This window comes from Borostomias antarcticus, assembly GCF_949987555.1.
Source record: "Borostomias antarcticus genome assembly, chromosome: 24".
NCBI lineage: Eukaryota > Metazoa > Chordata > Actinopteri > Stomiiformes > Stomiidae > Borostomias > Borostomias antarcticus.
Window position 1 is genome coordinate 6,074,438 of NC_140257.1, and position 26,047 is coordinate 6,100,484.

Below are 26,047 nucleotides of genomic sequence, written 5' to 3' on the forward strand. Positions count from 1 at the left end.
AGAGGGTAGACTGACAGACAGGAGGACAGAGTAACAGACAGAGGGTAGACTGACAGACAGGACAGAGTAACAGACAGAGGGCAGACTGACAGATTTTGGACTACAAACCAAATGGCAGAAATGCAAACATTTTTGAGTTATTTGATCACTTTCAGGAAAATAATAAGAATGCAATCGGGTTATTAATACCATAGCATAGGGCCCCTAATAATAACTAGAAAAGGTACATTTTCTTATGAAAATGTGTGTGCTTGCTGACAGCAGGCATAGTATGTAGTTTAGATAGGTTTAATAGTACTAGATATTAATATTAATACAAATATATCAAAAATAGATATCTAACGAGAATAAAGTATGAACAGTATAAATGGTATCTATATACTAGTATAAATGTATTCAACTCTTCACTCTTAAAGCAAGAGAGTGATAAATAACTAGAAAATTGCATTCCTGCAGAAAATGTGCCTGAATGCTGAGCAGCTGAAAGAAATTGCAAAAGTATTACTGAAAATGCATAAATGTGAAAAATCGGAAACCTCAAATGAAACACTGCACAGCTTAAAAACCTGGAAGCTAAAAGAAAAACTGGAAGATGAAATGTAAAAATGGCAGAGCTGGAAGCTTAACTGCATTACTGAAAAAAGCTAAGAACTTAAATACATTGCTACAAATTATATATTGCCAATATATTATTATACATACTAATACTGTCAAAGTTGAAAGATTTAATGAATTGCCTGAATATCAATATAGAATTAGCCTACTATAAATGCTAGTACTACTTCTACTACTACTATAACTCCTAAAACAACTACTGCTAGGCATATAAGTGCATTAAAGCTGCATGAGATTGATTTTTTGTTAAAGGACAATGCTCGTTTTTGACAACCTGGACCTTATTTACGACATATTATAAGACGTTTGACTCACCGAGATCACTTTGGTGTAGTTCGGAGGCCTGTAGAAGAAATTTAAAATCCAGCGCGAGCCAGTATATCCATGTAATGGCGGTGATCGGGGCAACGAGAATGCAGCTTCTAAAAATCTATTTTCTGCCGCGAAACGGTTGTTTTCATCAATCTGTCTGGATGAATCGCTAGTTGTGCTTACATAGAGAGCATAGTGTGTAGTACTACTGTAGGACCCCTAATTATAATAATAACAATAAAAATAACAACAACAACAATAATAATAATAATAATAATAACAACATTGTTATTGAATCAATGTACCTTTCCCGATGCTGAAAGCACTATAATCAGGGGGCTAGTATGCAGCACCCACCTGGGTGTTGCTGGGGGTGTCATCTGTCACCACTACTTACAACACACACTACTGCACACTGCATAATCCTGTTTATCACCACAGAAAGCCTCACTACGTGAAAGACTTAATGTCAAGGTGTGTTGCTGTGCTGCTCTTGGATCCCTAAACGACTGCCATTTTCTGTATGGCTGGTGTACTGTAGTTTCGGTGGCATGCATTTTGTTTGTTTGTTTGAGTGTGCATGTATTTTTTAGAAGGATTGCATATAAACTACCAGAACGATTTTCATGAAACTCGGTTGAGGTGTGTAGCATTGGCCGACTTACAAGCACTTACATTTTAAAGCAGATCTGAATCACAGGTCGGGTCCACGGGCCGCACAAACACAGCCAGACTGCCCATTCACCTCCATTCATTTTTTGGACTATGATTATGTTAAAACTACCAAACCGTTTTCTATAAAACTCTATGGAGGGGTGAATCATTGGCCATCTCAGAACCCATTACATTTTGGAGCAGATCCGAATCACGGGGCGGATCCACGAATGAAAACAAAAACTAGAATGAAGCCAGCTCCCTGTGTGGGGGTGCTAGAGACATGGGGTTTGGACTAGGGTGTGCGGGGGGAGAGCTCGGAGTGCTAGAGACATGGGGTTTGGACTAGGGTGTAAGGAGGGAGAGCTCAGAGTGCTAGAGACATGGGGTTTGGACTGGGGTGTGCGGAGGGAGAGCTCAGAGTGCTAGAGACATGGGGTTTGGACTAGGGTGTAAGGGGGGAGAGCTCAGAGTGCTAGAGACATGGGGATTGGACTGGGGTGTGCGGGGGGAGAGCTCAGAGTGCTAGAGACATGGGGTTTGGACTAGGGTGTAAGGGGGGAGAGGTCAGAGTGCTAGAGACATGGGGTTTGGACTGGGGTGTGCGGAGGGAGAGCTCAGAGTGCTAGAGACATGGGGTTTGGACTAGGGTGTAAGGGGGGAGAGCTCAGAGTGCTAGAGACATGGGGTTTGGACTGGGGTGTGCGTGGGGAGAGCCTGGAGTGCACCGCACTGCCCCGCGGCTGTGACCCAACTGCGTATTTTTAATTTGAGCTTTGGTGGGGACATTAAATGCGAGCGCGCTACAGTATGTGCGCAAGACAAAAACATTTTCACTATATAAAATAGAAAAGCATACATTTAATTTACGCTACAGTCAAATATGATTATCCTGAAGACTGGTTCTTTAACCTCCTGAACTGATGATCATGCATTTGGCCCACATGTGCACTTGCTGCATACAAATTAATAACAACTGATAGGGTTCAGAAAACTTACCTTACATGTCTGGTTTGTTTTGTAACGTTATGCAATTCAGTAGGCGAACCTCCTCATGGCTCAAATCTTGCGGGAATTGCAATGGCGGGAAAGTCGTTACCGTTAATACGGGATTGTCCCGTATTGAAAAATAAAATACACTTTCAATACTGAATCAATACGAGATGCGAGGATTTTCCCGTTGGCCTGTTTATGTGCACAGAACTGTGGTGTTGACGGAGGCTCAGAGCTTTGTAGCCACGCAACCAAATTCGATACTACAGCCAGCCTCTCACGCGTTAGCAAGAAACAGAAAGACAATCCTATAGCGATATTGGGCTAGGGAGGCAGGGCTAGTAGAGAAGGAGCTTGTTTACCAAATTATTGCTGGGGACGATTCAGTAGTCTCTGAATATTGATGGGGACATGTCCCCAGCTTCCCCCCTAAATGCTATGCCCATGCTGTGACCCGAGGGGGGCACCACAGAGCCGGCCAAATACAGCCACCCATTCACCTCCAGTCATTTTTACCTGAACCCCAGCGAATCACGGGGCGGGTGTACGAGCTGCCTACACACGGCCCGGACGCCCATTCACCTTCATTCGTTTTTTGGACCAGGATTACGCAAAAACAACAGGACTGCTTTTCATGAAACTCAGTGGATGGGTGTAGCATGGGTGAATTTAGAACCCATTCAATTTTGGGGTGCCCTGAGCCCCGAAATGCATTCAGGGGTGGAGGTCTGTGCTCTCTGAGCACCACTTCTAGTATTTTCCACAGTCCATGCTCATGTAAGTGGACAAATAATGTTTTATGTAGCCAAGGGCATTGACAGAATATGATGACATGGGAAATAGCACTGCACTGCTGAGCTCAGTGTGATCTGGCTCCTCTAAACACACACACACCTTTTCAGGGAAGATTAAAGAGATCAGAAGACAGTGAGAGAAGCAGAACCGAGCATGTGATGTGGTATTTTGTCAAAGAAAGAAAAAAGCCCATCTTTAATCCCTCCCATAGGTGTGCTTGTATGTTTTCTTTGCCCTCTTTGGAGCTGTAATTGGATCCTGAGAATTCTTTGCAGATGGGACGTGCTGTAACTAACGAGGTGGCATAAACTGATGGTCACCATGTAAGACTGTTGTGAATGGCATGAGTAGAAACGTAAATTGGATTTGTGACACATTTGTGACAACTATATGCGAGCCAAAAGAGGGAAAGAAACAATAGACTTATCCCATATTTTAAACTTTCAATCCATTTTGAACATTGTAATTTTATTAAAAAGTAGCCTATAGGCACCTGCAAATACATCGGTGCACTCAGTCAAACACTAGCCTGGTAAACCAGACTCATCGCAATTTTTTGGGACGTTTTCACTATGAGTCTGGACTTTCGGTCACCCAGAGCGATTTGAGTTTTCCCAGAAAATGGGACACCAATCAGGAGACTGCATTTTAACTGCTGTTCCGCCCCCAGTCCCTGATTGGTTCCCGTAGATGATAACAGGAAATACAGGAGTACGCTAGTAGTATAACAGTAATGGCAGCTCCTGAACAACGAGGGTAACGTGAACATTAGAAGAATAAACAGCCATAAGTGAAGTTATTGCAGAAATAGACTCAATAACAGCAATTAAAGAACAAGAGTATGCATTGCAGAGTTTCTCAGAGGAAAATACATTTTCGCCGTTCTTCCGACTGGATTTGGCAAAAGTTTGATCTATGTTTTGTTACACTGATTGGCTGAAGGAGTTCGTCTGTCAAGTCAAGTACTCCCACCCACTCAAATCGCTCTGGGCGGGTGAAAGTCCAGATTCATAGTGAAAAATTGCAATGAGTCTGGTTTACCAGGCTAGTCAAGCACAGCTATCTACAATACAATAGTGAATGATGTATTTGATGGAATAGCCTAGTCATTAAGTACTGTACTGTATGAGTGTGTCTGCGTAACATTGTCCCACAGCTGTCCTACTATTCAATATAAAAGCGTATGATGTTTTCTTTCTCTACTGGCTGCGTGTCTCTTGAACTGTGTGGCTGTTAGACATTACCATATTTTTTCCCTCAAGTGTTATTCAACATACATATTCAAGTAAGTAAAATATGAATGATCCACCCAGCCTTTGTATTTGCATCCATTAGCCACAGGCTATCATAAACCCCAAACTATCATTACCACAAAGCTCAACTGGCCATATTCTTACATAAACAGGTATTTAGATCTACACTTAACAAGTAGTATCTCACTCTCAAAGATGCACATATGAAATACAGTATAGCTAAGCCAATGGCTAAGAAGGAGTTAGCTTTAGGCTAAAGGGCAGACTTAAGCTCGGTGCTAAACCGTAAAATAATTGGAGAAATGCCTCAAATTGGCAGTAATGTGTCGTCACTGTCCTTGAGCGCATCTTTATTAGCTTATCACTCCATCTGCAGAATGGCTCACATCTATGACACACATTACCCAGTTCCAAACCAAGAGAATGACTCATGCATTCGAGTGTAGGAGTTTCATTGTTTTATGTAGTCACGGTTTGTTTTTTTCCCATCTCAGGTGTGGGCTTTTCTATCTAGACCACAGCAGCTCAAATATAATTTATGTTGAGGTAGAGCTTTTTCAACGTCTTGCCCCAACGCCACAGCTAGCCTTTTAGGTCATCTGATAGATGAGTCTTAGACCAAATGGGACCCCAGGAAACTCTTCTCATGTACTATACAGGATGGTTGGGCTGCATGGTGTCATATACCTCCTCTTGACTGCCAACTCCTCTTTGTCTCAACAGTGAGCCCAGACAGACAGACAATGACCATAACCACAGTGTTTGGCGCGTTGCCCAGCCCCCGCCATGAAGAGGGGTTTCCCCTTACAGAGGGCTGATCTCCTTTCCCCTCACGGTAAGACCATCCTCCTCAGGGTGCTCCTCCTGAACCCTGCTCTATTGATCTATGTCTCCTTTAAGGGGACTGGAGGAGAGGGCAGGAAAGATGCTCAGTAATGGGCTGACCGGGAGAGGAAGGCCTGAAGCACAACCTGTGCGTGTGTGTGTGTGTGTGTGTGTGTGTGTGTGTGTGTGTGTGTGTGTGTGTGCGCGTGTAGATATTGAATTAAGCACAGAGTGTACTGATACATGGGGCCTTATCAGAGATGGCATCTCTGTGCTGCAAATGGTTGCTGGTAGGGTGCTTCTGTATGTAGTCTGGTGGTTTAACACCGTCTGATCTCAATTTCTTGTTTGGGTGAAGCTTCATTGTCCCCAATATAAATGTAAATGTAATTTACACAGTATTGTGTGGTGTTTTATTTTGTGTCAATTCATAATAGTAAGTATATCTTTGTATTGTGTTCCTCTCATACAGGGACATTCATTTACTCTGTAGATTGAGGTGCACGGTGCCTCCACCGCAAAAGGTAGAACTAACAATGTGTGTGGGAGAATGGGGTCTAGTGTTCTAGTTAGAAACAGGTGTGGGAGTAATTTTGTTCCATCTGGAATGGGTTGTGTGATGGGTCGATGCTTTCATATTTTGTCTAGTATCTATTTTTAATATTTCTTCTGTTCATTTGGCAGTTTCCATGACAGCAACGTAGTCCTAGATGCAGGTAAAAACGCCTCAGGTATCATTCAGCATCCGTGCACCTGAACACTGTAATTCATCAACAACCTCCAGTTATCCGAATGCATTAAAAAACATAAAACACTGACCTCACAGCCCACTACAGCCTGTTAACTGGATAACACTTCCTCCCACTGCTTGTTTGTCTCTTGCAGTGTGGTCTGAGAAACAGGGGTAGAAAAAGAAAAGAAGCCGCACACTCTCGATGCTGGGTGATTTATTTAGCGGCCCTAAGTCTGACAGAGTCCCATGTGGGAATCACGTGTTTACCCTTCCGAGCAATTCATTCCACACAAATTACCAGGATATAACGGTAAACATCCATTTTATGATTGAAGGCACTTCTTTTTAAAATGTTTTTACTTGATATCTTCACTTGTATAACTTAATTTTTTTTATCTTCCTTTTATTGGGTTTCTTATATCTTCTTGTATCTTCCAACTTATTAGGCGCCAGACAGCCCAGCTGCCTCTTGTACTCTTGTATTTGCCAATATTGATCTTCTTCTTCTGAATCTTCTTGCTGTTCCTAGGAAATCTGCCTTCCCATGCATGAAACACCACCAAACATTGCACATAAGTCAAGTCCTATGTCAAACTTCCTCAACTGGCATTGTGGGTCAGTAGTCCTGATGGTGGCATTGCAGCAACCATGTAAAGTTTCAAATTTTGTGAAATCAGCCGTACACTTTGCAAACGTCACCAAAATGTAGGCCCAAGTGAGCTGAAATTTTCATGACAGGAATTATGAAGTCATCCATCATTCAGTTTTTCTCCAAAACTGTAAAACCTACAGTATCTCCTCCCTGTCCTCCACAAACCATCCTCCCAGATTGTTGAAAATGTTTTATTGTAAACAGTACTGTATGCAGCTACTGCAAATTTTCACTCAATAAATATCCAATGTTGGGAAAAAAATAACATTCTCATGACATAGTAGATGGTAGATGTCGCCTGCTCTGAGAAGTTACATGGATGATGTGACAAGCATTCTACCGACAGCCCCGTGCACAGCGAGACTCCTCAAGTGCTTCAGCACACCGACACTGTGGGCAGGAATGAAGATCAAGCCCTCAAAGTACAGGAGCCATTCAATCAGAAAAGGACCGATGGGACGGGATGACAGGACAGACTTCACAGCTGGGGGAAAGAAGAGACCGCTGCTGGCAGAGCAACGCATCCGAAGTCTTGGGAGGGAGTATACATGACAGCTCTCAGACAGACAGACGGGGAGGTTGGTACAGAAGCAGCTGAGAGAGGGGCTTGTGAAGATCGACAGCAGCCAGGTTCCCAGGAAACTCAAGCTTTGGTGCTATCAGTTCTCACTTTTCCAGCATGTGATGTGGCCACTGAAAGTGAGCGAAATTCCATCATGGATTGCCAGCAGGATGGACGACATCGCCAACAGCTACATCAGGGAGTGGTTGGGCGTTCCCCGCTGTTTCTCCGACACAGGCCTCTTTGGCAAGAATGCGCTGCAGTTTCCACTGAAGCCCATCAACCTTGGATACAAATGTAGTCTCGGAAAAGCACATTTATTCCAACACAGTTACATCTGAAGATTGAGCTAGCCAGACAGTTTTGTGTTTATATGTCTTGTATCTATTCAGTTTGCCTAAGCCCTGCTGTCTAGATTCAGCCGAAGGACAAGAGCGCTGGGAGAAGGCCATTAACTCCATTGACTTCTCACAATTCAGCAGCAAGGCATGGATCATTCATGACAACCTAACTGGTAGGTCTAGAAACTGCCTCATCTCTGCAAACAAAATTGCATCACAATTCGTGAAAAGTGGGACATATGATGGCAAAGACCGCAAATCGTCACGTCTCGTGGCAAAAGAAGTGTCTGACCTCTGGAAGGCCACAACTCCTAGCGGTGGTAACATCTCTGGTGAATTCACACCGGAGGAGTTCGCTGCTGCCCTCCAGCATGTAAAGCCAGGGAAAGCTCCGGGGCCTGATTCTATCTGCCCGGAGCTTATACTACATGCCGCGCCTGCCTTGAAGTCCTGGTTAAGAGCGTTCCTCTCTTCCTGCTTGCACCAACTCAAGATCCCCAAAATCTGGAGAGGGGCCCTAGTTGTCGCGATCCCTAAGCCGAACAAGCCTGAAGGGGACGCCAAGAGTTACCAACCCATCTTTCTGTTAGGGATCCCTTCAAGATCCTCAATCATCTCATCTCCGCCCGCGTCAAACCAATCATCGACCCGCTGCTCTCACAGGAGCAGGCTAGGTTCTGACGTGGGAGATCGACCGTAGATCAGGTCACTTTGATGACTCAAGACATCGAGGACAGCTTCTCGGCTAAAAAGAAGGCCGGAGCCGTCTTTATAGAGCTGATGGCTGCCTACGACACGTATAGTGGACAGCGAAGCAGGTTGCGACGCCTTAAGAAGGGCGTCCCCCAGGGATCTGTCCTGGGCCCCCTCCTTTATAACATCTACACCTACCAGGAAGTATGCCTACGCAGACGATCTTGCGCTGCTGTACTGGCAGCAGGCCGTGGAGGAGACCTTGAGCCAGGACATGCAGACACTAGTGGCATACCTCTGGAAATAGGAGATTGAAGCTCAGCGAGGCAAAGACGGTGTCGGCGGCCTTCCACCATAACAACAAGGAAGCCAAACGTGAGCTCCAAATGCACATCGATGGAACACTCCTGCCATGCATCGCCGAACCAACCTATCTCGCCGTGACATTGGACAGGTCGCTCACGTTCCGCTGACACCTCGAGTCACTGCGTAAGAAGTTAACAGCTCTTATACCATGGCCTGGTTAACTTTTCTGATTGGCCAGCAGACGTGCGTTAAAACCGTGTATCATTTGATTCAGAATCGATTCAGATTCGATTAATAGATTTTTTTAAACCCAGCCCTAGTTGGATACTGCATATTTGCTGTGTAATGATATGACACATCCCGTCCTCACAAATCAATTCACAATGAACGTAAGATATGACTAACAGTGATATACCATGACATGAAAACAATACTTTTGGAGTTGAGGACAATCAGGTGTCTGGCTATCATACATAGTTTGTTGGCTAGGTTTGACAGCTGGACGATTTTTATGTTGCACAGCAAATATGCAGTAGCCTACACTTCGCTCATTGCTATCTAGCAATATCAGGTACAGTCATACAGATATATGGGTATACTGTAGTAGGCTATGGAATTAGCTAGTTTGGGTTGCTAGGCTCAGTGTTTGGTTGCTAGGTCGTATCGTATCGTATTAGCAGTGAGGGACTATAATGAAACTCAGCAATGAGCAACACAAATAACATTTCTTTATATTTTAATGTCGAAAATGCGAGTAAATGGCACATATTTATTTGTCTTTGGCATGTGGGGCCATGGTATAAGCGGGATAATCAACTCATAGGTGTGTGTTAAACGGTTTTAAGGCACTTCATGGAGGCAACCACCCTCTGCTGCGCGTCGGGTGGTTCTTCGCCTCCACATCGTGCCTTAAAACCGTTTAACGCACACCTACTAATTGATTATACCTTACGTGTGGCATTGGTGAGGCGACTGGTCCGATCAGGCTGGGGCGCCGGCGCAAAAACACTGCGTATGGCAGCCCTAGCCCTGGTCCACTCAACCAGTGGATATTGCGCACCGGTTTGGTGTCGCAGCACTCACACCCGCCTCATCGATCCGCCAATCAACAAAGCCTTGCGCATCATGACAGGATGCCTGTGTCCCACTCCTGTGGACAACCTTCCCATCCTTGCAGGCATCCAGCCCGCTGGCCTCCGCCGCACAGGAAGCACAGCAAGAGGCTCATTGCAACAGCGGAGCCTCCCCGGCATCTCAAATCGAGACACCCTTTAGTGCCTGCCTGCCGCAGGGGATCTCCAGCAGCAATGCAGAGATCTTAACATCAGCAAGGCAGGATGGCCGGACTACATCTGGCGTGCGGAGTGGGAGGTGAACACCTCCAGACTCACCTCCCGGGATGGACCTACCCAGACCGGCGTGGGTAACCGACGAGGCTTAATCGTCTCCAGACCAGCTCAGACGCTTCCGCTCACCGATGCACAGATGGGGCTTGGTATCCTGTGCGGCGTGCGAGTGTGGCGCCGAGGAACAAACCGCAGACCACGTCATCCAGGACTGTCCGATATATCAGACATCCAATGGAATGCGTGGCCTGACGGTTGTGGATGACGAAACAGTGACATAGAGGATATCCTGGAGGTGTGCCCAGATATACACCCCGGGTGACCCCCTCACTCAGGCTCAGGGTGGTATAAGGATAGCCCCTCGGCCCCAAGCCTGGGAGGAGAGGACAACTACACCAAACCCATACGACAACGAAGAAGTTTGGGAAATCCCATTCTTTAAAAAGCATTAGTGCCAGCTCGGGATCGAGGTAATGCTTTATAGAGATTGGGGGATTTCCCAGAATGAAAAAATAAGCTCTGTAAAGTGATGTCTTCATGCAAGATGATGCAAGCATGTCTTTAAAGGCAAACTGACATTTTAGCATACTTCCAGTAATCACACTGTGACATCGTTATTAAGATTTGTAGGCTGTGTTTTCATGGGGACCAGGCCAGTACAAAAGGTCAAAGCCAACATATTAGATGATTCACCAGAGCCTGGAGGCCCTATGTTAATTACACAGCACATTAAACCTTGCTTGACAACAGACACATCCAAGAGTCACAACAATAAGGACTGCTGATGGCACTTTAAAAGAGCATTACAACTGTAATATCCACACATTCTGAACTCAAAATACAACCTTCCTCTCAGCCAAGTTGAAATGTGCCCTTCATTCCAACACTGTTTCCTAGCTGTGGCAGTGTGACCTGTACCTGAAAGCTAATGCGTTTTTGCAGCTTCACTTGACGTAATTCAATTGGACCGGCTTCATCCTCAAGCAGCTCGGCCCTAAAGCGAGGTCCCTGAGGGAGCTTAGGGAGGGGCAGGAGAGCCTGGGCGCCATGTGCATTACTGAAGTCTGGGTTCAGGGTATAGCAGAACGAGCACCGGGGCGATGTGCATGGAGGGAGGGAGGAAAGGGGGAAACAGCTGAGTGCTGATAACACAGGAGGATCTGATGTGTTCTGGTGTTTGGGATAATTGTGCTCCGGGAGAGAAAACAGAGCGTGTGATTATCTCCCCCACAACATGAACATGAGACCAGACCCAGAGGCTGATGGGGGGGGGTCAGTGATGGGGCTCTAGATACTGTATGCACTGTGACCAGCTGAAGGTTGAAAATGTGCTAAAACACGACCACTAGAGGCAGCCCGCATTACTAGTACTCAGCTCACACACTGACTCACACTTTCAAAATGTAACTTGATCCATCCATGCTCCGACACAAACCACATTATCTGAGCAGCGAGATAGAGAGCGTCTGTCTATGTCTACAAATGCTGCTGCTGCTTCTTTGCGCACCAGTTGACCTGGGGAAGGGGTTGCTGATGATAATCCTGGACTTTATAGAGTTATAAAGCACTGATGAGTAGCTTTAACCCATCAAACCCACCACAATAACAATTGTCCACTACCACCTCATAATCCAGCCATCGAAGGCGTTATGCAAGAACCAGAGTGTTTTTTGAAGGCAGATCGTAAAAATACTACCCACTCAGCAGCGTCCGACATACAGTAACTGAGCCAATAACAGTTCGGGCTCTTGGTGGTGCCCCAATAGAAATCCAGATTTCTTGCCAAGTGGCCCCACCCTCTGGCACTTAATCCAACCAATTAACAGCAGCTATTCCACTGATAGACCATCAAGCAAGCCAATTGGAGAGCTCTGTGCTTCATTAGAACAGTAGGATATCTTATTTCCCTCTTAATTTCACGCTTACCTGACCCACTAATAGCCTTTGTGTTTAAATGCTTATCTACCAGAGTTACCAGAGAGAAAACACAGCATCTGCTCGTTACAAATCACCGGACAATAAGACACTCCCAGACAATAAATCGTTTGAAGAGGTTTGGTCCTCCTCAACACAGTTACAACCAAAGGATTATACCAAGATCTAAACAAGTATCAACAGTATTACTCTGCATTGTAGGTGAATTTGAATAAAATACCACAGATTTCTAATTTGTTTGGACTGATGTATTCCCGTTTTATTTTTTATATGTTGATGCTAATGCCTAAATAATCACAGCCCAAAAGTTGATTGGGCAGTATGATGGGTGATGAGGTGTGTTCCCAGAGGATACTCCTTCGTCTTTTTGCCTCATGATTTACTTTTCTTTGGGGTAGACGCATTAAGAATTTTGCTACATTCATCATAACAGCATGACATGTTTTTCCATCTGCAGGGAGGGCTGATGTGGCACAGTGGGGCTTCTTTCTGACAACCTGCTGTCACGACCACACGACAAACAGCTGTGAGCATGCTTGGTTGAAGAGACTGTCTGAAGTTAGATTTAGAAAAAGTCTGATTTTGCTGATTAAAAAAAGCCATAAGACAAGCTATGTTCCTACTCACAATAATTTAAATGTGTGTGCATGTTCACCACTAGAACTTATTCTGCCCTCTGGTGTTTTCTTCTACTGAATGACTTCATTCAGTCATCCGTCCTCACTGCCATATACAAGACCACCGGGTCTCTACAAGACCACCACGTCTCTACAAGACCACCAGGTCTATACAAGACCACCACGTCTCTACAAGACCACCAGGTCTCTACAAGACCACCAGGTCTCTACAAGACCACCGGGTCTCTACAAGACCACCGGGTCTATACAAGACCACCAGGTCTCTACAAGACCACCGGGTCTCTACAAGACCACCGGGTCTATACAAGACCACCAGGTCTCTACAAGACCACCACGTCTCTACAAGACCACCAGGTCTCTACAAGACCACCACGTCTCTACAAGACCACCGGGTCTCTACAAGACCACTGGGTCTCTACAAGACCACCAGGTCTATATAAGACCACCAGGTCTCTACAAGACCACCACGTCTCTTCAAGACCACCACGTCTCTACAAGACCACCACGTCTCTTCAAGACCACCAGGTCTCTACAAGACCACCACGTCTCTACAAGACCACCGGGTCTCTACAAGACCACCAGGTCTCTACAAGACCACCACGTCTCTTCAAGACCACCAGGTCTATACAAGACCACTGGGTCTCTACAAGACCACCAGGTCTATACAAGACCGCCACGTCTCTACAAGACCACCAGGTCTATACAAGACCACCGGGTCTCTACAAGACCACCACGTCTCTACAAGACCACCGGGTCTCTACAAGACCACCAGGTCTATACAAGACCACCACGTCTCTACAAGACCACCACGTCTCTACAAGACCACCAGGTCTATACAAGATCACCAGGTCTATACAAGACCACCACGTCTCTACAAGACCACCAGGTCTATACAAGACCACCACGTCTCTACAAGACCACCACGTCTCTACAAGACCACCAGGTCTATACAAGACCACCACGTCTATACAAGACCACCAGGTCTATACAAGACCACCAGGGAGAGCAGTCACTGCCTGCAGGAAAGGCTCAAATACAGTGGAAATCAATCCAGTATGAAGAGTAATTGAATGTCATCCGCATGATAGATACATTGACCTAACCAGACAACGATTGATTGAGCGCTTGATTGAGGTACCTCTGTCTATGCATACTGGATTTAATTTCCTGGACGTACAGGCCTAAGTGTACCCTGCAGATGTACAGCGCTGTGTATCAGTTGCCTTTGATGTTGATGTATTTTTGATGTGTAATGTTTGTTGTGTGCGGTTGACTAGCTGATTGCCATGGCATTAGCTAATGGGGATGCTTTAAATTAACAAATAAAAAAGAAAGTCAAGGTCTGGATGAGGAGTGGCATGTTTTTACAACAAATACCATCTATCGTACTATATAGTATGTACTACATATTCCCGAAATTACCACAAAAATGTAGTAGGAATCGATGGGGGGAGAATGCTATTCCGGAAACAAGATGGCGATTTGAGTGAAACGTCACGGCACGTCACCGTACAGTTTCTGGTTTGTCAAAATTGGGGGAAGTTGAGGCGACAGTAATTCGCTAAATCTGTCGGAAGAAAAAACGTTTTTTTTTGCAGATGTATTACTTATATCAAGATTAAGCTAACTATAGGTGTGCTTATCGGTGTCACATTTATTCAGTTTGAGTAATTTACGATCGTGCTAGCTAACCACCTTTAGCTCAATTGGCTCAGTTGCTGGTTAGCGATGAGAGGCGGAGTCCCAGCCCAGTTGATAACCCTCCGTTGCGGGTTGGGGGGATGCAACGGTCGGCTGGGATCCTGCCTCTCATAGCTAACCAGCAACTGGTCAGTGGACTGTACCAGACAGCCTACATTATGTCTGAACACAATCCAACAGCTAATTCCCCCAACGTTAGCTAAACTAGCGTAAGATAAGCTAGCCACCAGCTAGCAAGCAGTTGCAAGGACAAACAAAAACAGGTTGTAAAGGGGGGGGAGAGAGGGTGCGGGTGCTTGTGATTAAGTAAAAAAATCTCACTCCACACTTTTGGTCAAATTCAGCAGCCCTGAGCATAACAATCCAACAGCTAATTCCCCCAAAATAACCCCTACACTGCACAAGCTTCTCACCAACCCCAATAATAATAATAATAATAAGAAGAAGAAGCATAAGCTACTGAGTGCAACGTTAGCTCTGCTAACGGAGAGAATGGATTTGGAGAAGAGTGTTGCAGCTGGTGCTAAAGGAGGCAAAACATTTTGTGGATTATTATCACAGCCATTCCACAGTTTGGATTATACAGAAAGGTGAGGATCGACCCTGCTGGGTGACCAACTCCAATGCCTGGCTAGCTCAATATTGTTGTAAGTTAACATGAACCGTACAGTATGCGAGCTGGAGCCAGTCACTTTCACTGGATGGCGTCGGATAGTATACTACATTTATCTCGCATACTAAACGTGTTTTTGTAGTAGTTTAAGTAGTACATACCAGATAGCATGTAGTATGTGAGTTGCAGTATGTACTATATAGTATGTAGTATGGGACACAGTCATTCATATAAGTAGGTCTCATCCAGAGTGAATATTGATCAACTAAAGCAAGGCATTATTTTGGAAATAAAGGAGCCTGTTAGTTGTAAGTTGACAATGATCCCCGAATTGAGTGTACCATCAGTTCACAATCAACTAATTTCAACGATGATGCTATTGCTTTGTGATCATGACTAAATTACTAAGTTTATCTGATCATAAAGCACCTCTGATTGCTATACATGCTTACTTATCACTAAGGAGTGCTTATGAGCTGCCTGCCAATGAAATCCAACTATGACAGCCACTTCTGAATAGTGAGGGAACCTTTTTATAAGCTTCTCTTCTGATCTGGCTTGAAGCACCACGGACAGCACACACACATCCACACACATGCGCACACACGCACACACACACACACACACACACACACACACACACACACACACACACACATCCCAAACTCCAGTTCATCCCGGGTGGGCCATATTTGTGTTTTAAATGCCATTGCAATATTGCCTGGATATTGATGTGCCTGCTGAGGTGCGTAAGTACTTATGCATTTAGTCATTATTATATCTAATAATAGTTGTTGTGTGGTCAGCAAATAGTATGTGCTAGAAAAGACTAAGAGAGATTTCCGAGGTGGAACAATACTTTTTAATTCAAGGTCAGTAAGCTGGTTAATCCTGATGAAAAAGAATTAGCAATGACTAGGGATGTTAACAGGTAATCCCCTATTGATTAATCGCCGATAAGAATTTAATCAAGTAAGATTTGGTTACTCAATTAATTTCTTGTTAATGCAACATAACTTTTTTTTTTGTGAATGAACGTATCAACGGGAGTTGCGTGAAATGTAATGATGATTTAAGGTCTGACTGCACATGAGGGCGCCACGCCATGTAGTGAAGGCTAATTGGGATGCCAAGAAATTTCAACGACACAGCGGAAGAAGACACAAAAATGAAGCGAGCAAAGCACAGTCCTGTGTGGGACGTTCTTATCAATGAATCGACTATTGTTTGTTAAGGTTAACAGTTATCGATGAATGAAATTCCTTGAAATTTGCAACCCTAGCAATGAATAATTTCTACAGAGTAAGTTGATGCTGTAATAAGTAAATTTGAGTGACGCTTTCTCACGGTGGTGAGGTCATTCTTCACTCAGGAAGTCTCTCTCGGGGTTACACCATGGTGACTGTTGAGGTTCATCAGTTATGATGGTACCCTGTGTGTTCACCACTCGTCACATTGTGCTTCGAAGCAGCCGTGTACTGTTGTGCCAGAGTAATGTGGGGCTTTCTTGCTTTCTATTCTTCCCCTGGCCTTTCAGGACCATGGACTGACGTCGAACCACTTAAGGTCTAGAAGGTTGAACATGCTCATATCACATGAAGGCTCACTCCTAACCAAAACAGACCAAACGGGAATACTTGGCCTCTCAAGCATTGTGCAATTTCCTCCCCAGTTGAGGGTAAATAAAATTCTACTACTACTAACAAAGGTCAGAGTTCACAATCGCACATGGTGACCACTCATCTTCTCAGGAGAAAGTACCACGGAACAATCACAGACCTCTACAGAACGCGCCTCTACTGAATCTGATCTTCTCTGATAGCGTGACCCCTCGTCAGGAGAGCTGCTTTGTTTGGATGCCAACAAGAGGGCAGGGATCACTACTGATCCGCCATGAATCTGCTGATGCACAACATCTCCCCCCAACCTGCCCCCACCCTTCTCTCTCTCTCTCTCTCTCTCTCTCTCTCTCTCTCTCTCACCCCATCTTTCTGTTCCTCATTCTCATCTCTTCTTTCTCTCCTTCCATCACTGCATCTTCTCTATCCCCACCATATTCTTTTTCTTTCTGTCTTATCCCTCCACCCCTTTCTATTTGCTTTCTCTCTGAACAGTCTTTCCCTCCCTCCTTTGTGTCTTTTTACTATCCTTCTCTCTCTCTCTCTCTCTCTCTCTCTCTCTCTCTTTATAAGAGCATCTCTGTAGCTGAGTCTGTGTAGACAGAGTATTCTGACAGTCTTGCCACAAAGCAAAGCAAAGCACACAGAGAAGGGGAACATCCACATGCACACACACACACACACACACACACACACACACACACACACACACACACACACATACACACGGGGGCTTACTACTGAGAACACACATTCCCGACCCCATCAAAAACATCACGATTGCAGAGACAAACGTCAAGATGTTTCTAATCCAATCACATAATCATTTGGAGTCTATAGCTCAATTAGGAAAACAAACAATTCTCATACATTTAGCCTATATGAGAAAAGAGCTCTAACTTGTTGCCGAACAACAAAGAGATGTAGACCTACAGTAGGCTGCCACTTTCATAAAGGCTTTACCAGACTCAGGCTAGACAGAAACACACACTTGAGTCGTCTGACTAACTTGTGTATGATTCCAGTTAAATCATGTGACAACACACCGAGTCACTAATTTGTGCCTTTATAAACAACATCCAAAAAAGAAGGTTTGAGGTACAGACACCTTCATCAGGGCGTGACACTGAACTGGACTACACTTTATGACAAAACTAAACGTGATTTTGTTTTAAATTGAGGTTGTCTGTCAGTTTTGCTTGCCTCACTTTATAAAGAAGTAGGTATTTCAGTAACTTGAACTTACATTTCAGTATAAATAGGCCTATGCTACATGAAGATTACTATAGTTATTTAACTAGGCTATGCACGACTTCCACGGCAAGAAAGATAATATAAAATAAAATATCAAATATACCCAAATTGCCACAGCTGCTTCAAAAAATGAGTATTTTTGAAAACTTGAAAGCCACTGTAGCCTACTAATGTGCTATTGTAACTTTATCAACCTCAGTGCTACTCTCCCATTGGTATTCGTTCATATGTTTAAACTATAGTTTTTTAATAAATGGTTTCTTTGATCTCGCCTACTTACACAAACGCGTGGTACAGTAGCGCCCATCCCCGCGGTCTCTCCAGCACGTCGTAGATGAGGTTCTGAATCCTCCTCTTCCTGAGGTTAGTCCTCTTGGTGGGTCGCGTGTACCCCAGAGGAGTCTTGGCCAACAGTCCGATACCAGTGGACCCCCTCTTGAGACCCGGAGCCACGAGCAACAGAGCTCCATCTTTGTCCGGCCCGGTCCCTTGGTCCAAGTCCCCGGGAAGAGCTGATGTCTTCTTGTCCCTCTGCTCCTCCGAACCGTTACCAACATTTCTGGACCTGATTCCCATATTCACTTGTGAAGATGTGGTTTGAGCAGCATGCCATGATCCGGGCGAGAGATCAAGATGCCTTCAGCAGTGGGTCATTCAGGGTTGTGGTCGCCCTCGCGAAAGGAGGTGCTCGACACTCCGACTGTAGAGGAAATAAAGGGGGATAAAAAAGGTTTTTTTTTTTTTTTTTTTTTACAGAGTAATATGGGAGAGAGAGAGAGAGAGAGAGAGAGAGAGCAGGGGAGAGAGAGAGAGAGAGAGACGTCACAGGGGAACGATGTTAAGTCACATACAAAGCATGAAGAAACAGCCTATGGTAACCTGGTAGGCTACTTCATGCAATATCTCATCTCACTGATTTAGATGTTGGGTGTGAAGGAATGGGTGTGGATAGAGACGTAATCAAGCGTTTACGATACCCGTGTGTCTCCCCAGCGCGTCTTATACGAAGCAATATTCTATCAGTGGATATCACATCGTGCAACAATTGCCTGGTTTGTTATTTCATATCTCCCAAAAAAACGCCGACAATATATTGCCTTCAAATCCTACCTTGAGAAAATGTGAACACCCGAGCCACAAATACAGGAAGGAAAGCATCACTGGCTTCAATGTAGACTAATTAATCAGCAGGACGTTGACAAAGAGTTGAAGCACCCATAGCCTACCCATATTCACCAGCTACCGCTCCCGACAAAGCCTCGGCTCCACCTGCGCTCCCGATAGAACAGACGCTGGCTGGATGAGGAAGGGTGTGGAGGACTGGATGAGGAAGGGTGTGGAGGACTGGATGAGGAAGGGTGTGGAGGACTGGATGAGGAAGGGTGTGGAGGACTGGATGAGGATGTCTCTTGCGTAAAGGAGTCGATATTGAAATTGAAGCCCAACGCTAGGCATCACGGAGGACTGAAGGATTTCGTTTTTCACACAAACTGACGTGTCGGTCGTAGCGAGCCGGCTCCTTTAAGTGAACGATGGGAGTCGTCTGAAGAGCCGATTTATTTATTTTTTTGGGTAGTAGTATACAAGACAATATAATAGGATGATCCTTTAACGTAGGCTACTTGTTAAATACGATCCAGAAACGTAGGCGCTCTGGTAATAACATTAAGAGCCAAGTGAGACTTTTAATTGTAGGCCTAGAGATAGTAACAGACAGTAATTACCTCTGTCCAGCATTAGCACAGGGTGTGAGAGGTAATGTTTTCGGTGGTGGCCTGTGTTGGTTGGTTGCAAACATGTCTTGTTCGCATGCACGTGCACACGCACAGAGCCCAAAAAAACTTTGAGCGAAGCCTGCACCCCATGTGGGGGGTGCTAGAGACATGTTTGGACTGGGGTGTGCCCATTCACCTCCATTCATTTTTGGACTTTGGTTCAAGAGCAAAAAATCCCCCCATTCAAATTTTAATATGTTCTTGGGGCTGGGGTAAATATGTGGCCTGGCTACCTCCGCCCTAGCAAAACTAGGAGCAGATCTGAATCACGGGGCAGATCCACAAATTAAAACCTAACTTAGAGCGAAGCCAGCTCCACGTATGGGGGCGCTAGAGACAGGGTTTGGGCTAGGGGGTGGGGTTACGTGTGGGGGCGCTAGAGACAGGGTTTGGGCTAGGGGGTGGGGTCATGTGTGGGGGCGCTAGAGACAGGGTTTGGGCTAGGGGGTGGGGTCATGTGTGGGGGCGCTAGAGACAGGGTTTGGGCTAGGGGGTGGGGTCACGTGTGGGGGCGCTAGAGACAGGGTTTGGGCTAGGGGGTGGGGTCACGTGTGGGGGCGCTAGAGACAGGGTTTGGGCTAGGGGGTGGGGTCATGTGTGGGGGCGCTAGAGACAGGGTTTGGGCTAGGGGGTGGGGTCACGTGTGGGGGCGCTAGAGACAGGGTTTGGGCTAGGGGGTGGGGTCATGTGTGGGGGCGCTAGAGACAGGGTTTGGGCTAGGGGGTGGGGTCACGTGTGGGTGCTAGAGACAGGGTTTGGGCTAGGGGGTGGGGTCATGTGTGGGGGCGCTAGAGACAGGGTTTGGGCTAGGGGGTGGGGTCACGTGTGGGGGCGCTAGAGACAGGGTTTGGGCTAGGGGGTGGGGTCACGTATGGGGGCGCTAGAGACAGGGTTTGGGCTAGGGGGTGGGGTCACGTGTGGGGATGCTAGAGACACAGGGTTTGGGCTAGGGGGTGGAGTCATGTGTGGGGGCGCTAGAGACAGGGTTTGGGCTAGGGGGTGGGGTCACGTGTGGGGGCGCTAGAGACAGGGTTTGGGCTAGGGGGTGGGGTCACGTGTGGGGGCGCTAGAGACAGGGTTTGGGCTAGGGGGTGGGGTCACGTGTGGGGGCGCTAGAGACAGGGTTTGGGCTAGGGGGTGGGGTCACGTGTGGGGGCGCTAGAGACAGGGTTTGGGCTAGGGGGTGGGGTCATGTGTGGGGGTGCTAGAGACAGGGTTTGGGCTAGGGGGTGGGGTCACGTGTGGGGGCGCTAGAGACAGGGTTTGGGCTAGGGGGTGGGGTCACGTGTGGGGGCACTAGAGACAGGGTTTGGGCTAGGGGGTGGGGTCACGTGTGGGGGCACTAGAGACAGGGTTTGGGCTAGGGGGTGGGGTCACGTGTGGGGGCGCTAGAGACAGGGTTTGGGCTAGGGGGTGGGGTCATCTTATGCACTTGGACTCAGTAGTGAAAAATCCCCACCATTCATTGTCAATGGGAGAGGGGGGGTTGAAACGGCCATATCTCGACGTGTGAAGGTCACAGAGACGCAGGATATGGACTGGCATAAAGCTCTCGATCTAACAGATACAGCAATACCAAACATGTCTTGCTCACATGCACGTGCACGTGCGTGTGCACAGAACTACAAAATGCATTCATGGGCGGAGCTCTGTGCTCTCTGAGCACCATTTCTAGTTTGTTTATTTGTTAGAAGGATTACTCAAAAACTACCAGACCGATTTTAAAGAAACTCAGTGGAGGGGTGTAGCATGGGCCAACTTAGAACCTATTATATTTTGGAGCAGATCCAAATCACGGGGCGGATCCACGAATCAACCAGCTCCCTGTGTGGTGCTAGGGACACAGGGTCTGGACTGGGGGCTACATGGGGATAGCCTCCCATCCCCTGGAAATCTGATATTCCTTCAAATACTGAAAAGAATTGCAACAAGTAGGATTATAAAGTTAGAAGCACATCGTTGGCTATTGGTGTGGCTTTTCAAAGATCTTGATTCAAAACAAAGACTTTTTAAACTAAACATAAAACTAATTATTGAGTTACAGGAACCTTTGTATATTACCAGTTTAACTTAAAACATTTGAAACCAAGAGGTCCCAAACTACTGTGCATGGAGCTGTGTAGGGTCAGAGAAATGTGAAGGAGACTATGACGTTCGTCACAATATTAAAACCTGCACGGGGGAATATGAGTGGGACGATAAGTGGGTTACAGAAGGGCCATGATGACTCAGGTTTATTTGGAGCAAATTATTGTGCGACAAGGTAAAACAATCAGAGTCTGGTAATGATGAGTTTGTAACCCCAATAGTGTATTCAGCCTGTTATTTTGACTATTTTGGTTCTTCAAGTGGTGTTTTGACAGTCAACTTTTAACATTAAAGTCAACGGGCACTTCTGCATCCACACCCCCAATTACGTCAGACTGACCTGAGGTGAATAAGGCGAATAGCAACGGTAAACAATTGGGAACTATTTTGGATTGCGGAGGGCCGAAAGCAACACAATTTAGCGAAATTGAACACTAAACCCATATTTAAAAAATATATATATTTAATGACAGTGCAGTGCTGTTGTATAAAAGCAATAAGACACTCGAGGTCGTGCTTTACTGTGGTTATTGACACGGCTGTGGTGCCTCCGCTTCGCGTCGTGCCTGCGGCCGCATGTGCCAATAAACCACGGTAAAGCACTCCCTCTCCTGTCTTATTGCTTAAATATAGCATGGAGGGGGGCTTGAGTGTGTTATGTACATGCTGTAGCTATAATAAATAATCCCGGGGGGGAGATATATTGACATTTGCATGTGGTTATGTTATGTAGGCTACACTAGATATTCTATATACGCTAGATAGTCATTCAGGAGCCGGATGGCTTGTGGGAAGAAGCTCTTCCTGAGTCTCTCCATGCTCACCATGTGACTGCGGTATCTCTTCCCTGACTGTAGCAGAGAGAACAGTCCATTTCCTGGCTGGCTGGGGTCAATCAATCAATCAATCAATCAAAGCTTTATTTGTATAGCGCATTTCATACCCAGAGGCAACACAATGCGCTTTACAGAGGTCTTTCAGGGTCCTGTTGGCCTTGGTCTTGTATCTTCTGGTGTACAGTACTGTCCAGTCTCTGATATGCTTTCCTCATTCCTCCTAAGGTCTGAGGTGGTCCAGCCTCTGACCCTCAGTCTCTGTCCTCTCTCAGGTCAGCTCTCTTTCACCCAGGTCTCTCTTTCACCCAGGTCTCTCTTTCACCCAGGTCTCTTTCACCCAGGTCTCTCTTTCACCCAGGTCTCTTTCACCCAGCTCTCTTTCACCCAGGTCTCTCTTTCACCCAGGTCTCTCTTTCACCCAGGTCTCTCTTTCACCCAGGTCTCTCTTTCACCCAGGTCTCTCTTTCACCCAGGTCTCTCTTTCAGCCAGGTCTCTCTTTCACCCAGGTCTCTCTTTCACCCAGGTCTCTCTTTCACCCAGGTCTCTCTTTCACCCAGGTCTCTCTTTCAGCCAGGTCTCTCTTTCACCCAGGTCTCTCTTTCACCCAGGTCTCTCTTTCACCCAGGTCTCTCTTTCACCCAGGTCTCTCTTTCACCCAGGTCTCTCTTTCACCCAGGTCTCTCTTTCACCCAGGTCTCTCTTTCACCCAGGTCTCTTTCATTACAAAGGAGACAAACCATCCAACACTGGGCGCCAGAAATTTTCCTACTGAATCAAATTCCCACTGATTCTTTTCTCCATCCCAACTTCCACATTGTCAGAGTGCAGTGTCAACTGTACTTAGGATGAGGAGCACGGAATACGTAATTGAGTTTGACCAAAGAGGTCTCGTCTTCCTAAGTTAGACTAGGCTAGCCCATAGACAGTATGGATACTCAATGAATGTGTCAGGATTCATGGTTCCAGCGGGGAGCTGGGGATCGGGGAGGGTCGGGTCACAGTGGGCTGATAGAGGGGTGGTTTGCTCAAATACTATTGACTACAGCGTGCAGGTCCAGTTGCAACAGATTCAGAGTCTATACATTTTTTTTCTCCAATTTGTTTACAAATGTTCCTGTGTTCTTGTATTTTTTTTGTCTAGACGTGTCACCTCGACCACACAAAATACATCCGTTTTGAAATCAGAGCTTTCTAATGGGAAAAGCAGCAGCTTGGTGCACGCTATCCCCTTCTCCCCTGCTGCTCAGACGCCACTTGTGATAACAGACAGTTTGCTATGAAGCAGAGAGAACAGGGTCTTGAGAACAGGGTCTTGAGAACAGGGTCTTGAGAACAGGGTCTTGAGAACAGAGTCTTGATATGAGAAGGAAGAGAGTGAGCGTGGCCACACTGAAGGCTAGACACTCCCTGCTCGGGTCATGCGCCGGTCAGACAGTGAAGGACTCCTGGGATTGATCCTGTCCTCTGGAGTGACAGGGCATGGGTGGACTGGCAGCTGTGGAGCCTGGAGGTGACGTTAGAGACAGAGAGAGACGGGGGGGCGGTGGGGGGAGGGGGGGAGGGTCAGTCATCACTCAGGACGTATTAGCTAAGGTCTGACTCCAGCATCCTACAGTATGCAACAGATGTGAACAACCCTCAGCTCCTTCTTCCTTCCTTCCTTCCTTCCTTCCTTCCTTCCTTCCTTCCTTCCTTCCTTCCTTCCTTCCTTCCTTCCTTCCTTCCTTCCTTCCTTCCTTCCTTCCTTCCTTCCTTCCTTCCTCCCCTCCTTCCTGACTGGCAGCCACATAGTGTTACTGTAAATAGGCAAGCATAGTCTGTCAAGAGAGTGCAGACGATGAAGGAAGGAAGGTTGCACATCTACCCAGGGCCAGTTCTGTTTGAAATCACTAAATGCTATCTTTTCCCTTGAGAGCTTAAGAAGTGACCATGGATTACATTGGGACTCGACTATCCTGGCAAACAGATCACACGTCGTATTTCTTCCCTTTGCATTGACCTACTGCCCCCCGAATGAACACACAAAGATACACATACACATGATGGGATTCAACCAGACTGTTACGTGATATGAAAACCTACCATTATCAGGTTTCTCTTTACTGAGTATGATGCCTGTGTGTGGGTCTGTGGGTTTGAATCCCAGCCAGAGAGAGGTTATTTCTGAGGTGTGTATTTAGCTCTATCTCTGTCCAACTTTGTGTGCAAAAGTGAATCTTAACCCAAGGCAAGGAGACATCTACACCATCTGATCATGCACTGATATGCACTGGAAAATGTACCTTGTCGCACCATCATTTGCTCCAAATAAACCTGAGTCATCATGGCCCTTCTGTAACCCACTTATCGTCCCACTCATATTCCCCCGTGCAGGTTTTAATATTGTGACGAACGTCATAGTCTCCTTCACATTTCTCTGACCCTACACAGCTCCATGCACAGTAGTTTGGGACCTCTTGGTTTCAAATGTTTTAAGTTAAACTGGTAATATACAAAGGTTCCTGTAACTCAATAATTAGGTCTTTGTTTTGAATCAAGATCTTTGAAAAGCCACACCAATAGCCAAAGATGTGCTTCTAACTTTATAATCCTACTTGTTGCAATTCTTTTCAGTATTTGAAGGAATATCAGATTTCCAGATTATGCTCTACACCTCTTTATTTGGTTGGATCAGCCCCTTGAATGTGTGCAGAGAAGCAGCATAGGTGCTCATGTGTGGGCACCATAACCACTAGCTGAGTTATTAACTAACCATGCTCGCTGATTTTCTATCCGTTCTGCGCTCAACATCAAACATTTTAACATTAATTAGTGAGATATAAAATAACAAGTGCACAATAAACATGTCATACCCCCTAATCAGTGTTAATTTTGACAGCACATTTTGATTTAGTTTTAGTCATAGTCTTTTGACTAATTAAGATTAATTAATGCTTTTAAGTTTTAGTCATATTTTAGTCTGAATTGTTTTAGCTTTAATCTAGTTTTAGTTATGCTTCTTAAAAGGCATTTGGTACTTAGAGAGCCCCAAGTATGGGCGCTTGAATCACTAAAGTATGGATCAGCAGCACACCCTCATACACTCAACCTATGGGCATGATCAGATTCTAATGGCGTCGCTTCCATCTGCATCGTCAAGTTCGCTGATGACACAGCTGTTGTTGGCCTGATCACCAACAATGACGAGAGGGCTTACCTGGAGGAGGTAGAGTGCCTGACTAAGTGGTGTCAGGACAACAACCTCAATCTGAATGTCAGTAATAATTCCCCTAGTGGCCTACGAGAGAAGCAGGAGAGGATCTACAACCCCCTAAACATCTATGAAATCTCTGTGGAGAGAGTGGACAACTTAATGTATCTTGGTGTCCAGATCACCAAGGATCTGACATGGGCTACAAACACAGACTCGGTGGTGAGGAAGCCACAGCAGAGGCTGTTCCACCTCAGGCGTCAGAGGAAATCCAAGTGTCTCCCCAGATACTTAGGAGTTTCTACACATGCACTATT

The 26,047-nt window shown here is 45.9% G+C and overlaps 1 protein-coding gene across 1 annotated transcript in view; it reads right to left on the bottom strand.

The window, feature by feature from the left end:
- The window catches only part of kcnq3 (potassium voltage-gated channel, KQT-like subfamily, member 3), a gene marked incomplete at both ends in the record, with an annotated part of 100,122 nt that extends 81,706 nt beyond the window's left edge, over positions 1-18,416 (bottom strand). The window contains one exon of the mRNA XM_084458003.1: positions 18,121-18,416. Within this exon, the coding sequence (XP_084314129.1) occupies positions 18,121-18,416 (296 nt within the window). The remainder of the gene's footprint in view (positions 1-18,120) is intronic.
- Positions 18,417-26,047: the final 7,631 nt, after the last annotated feature.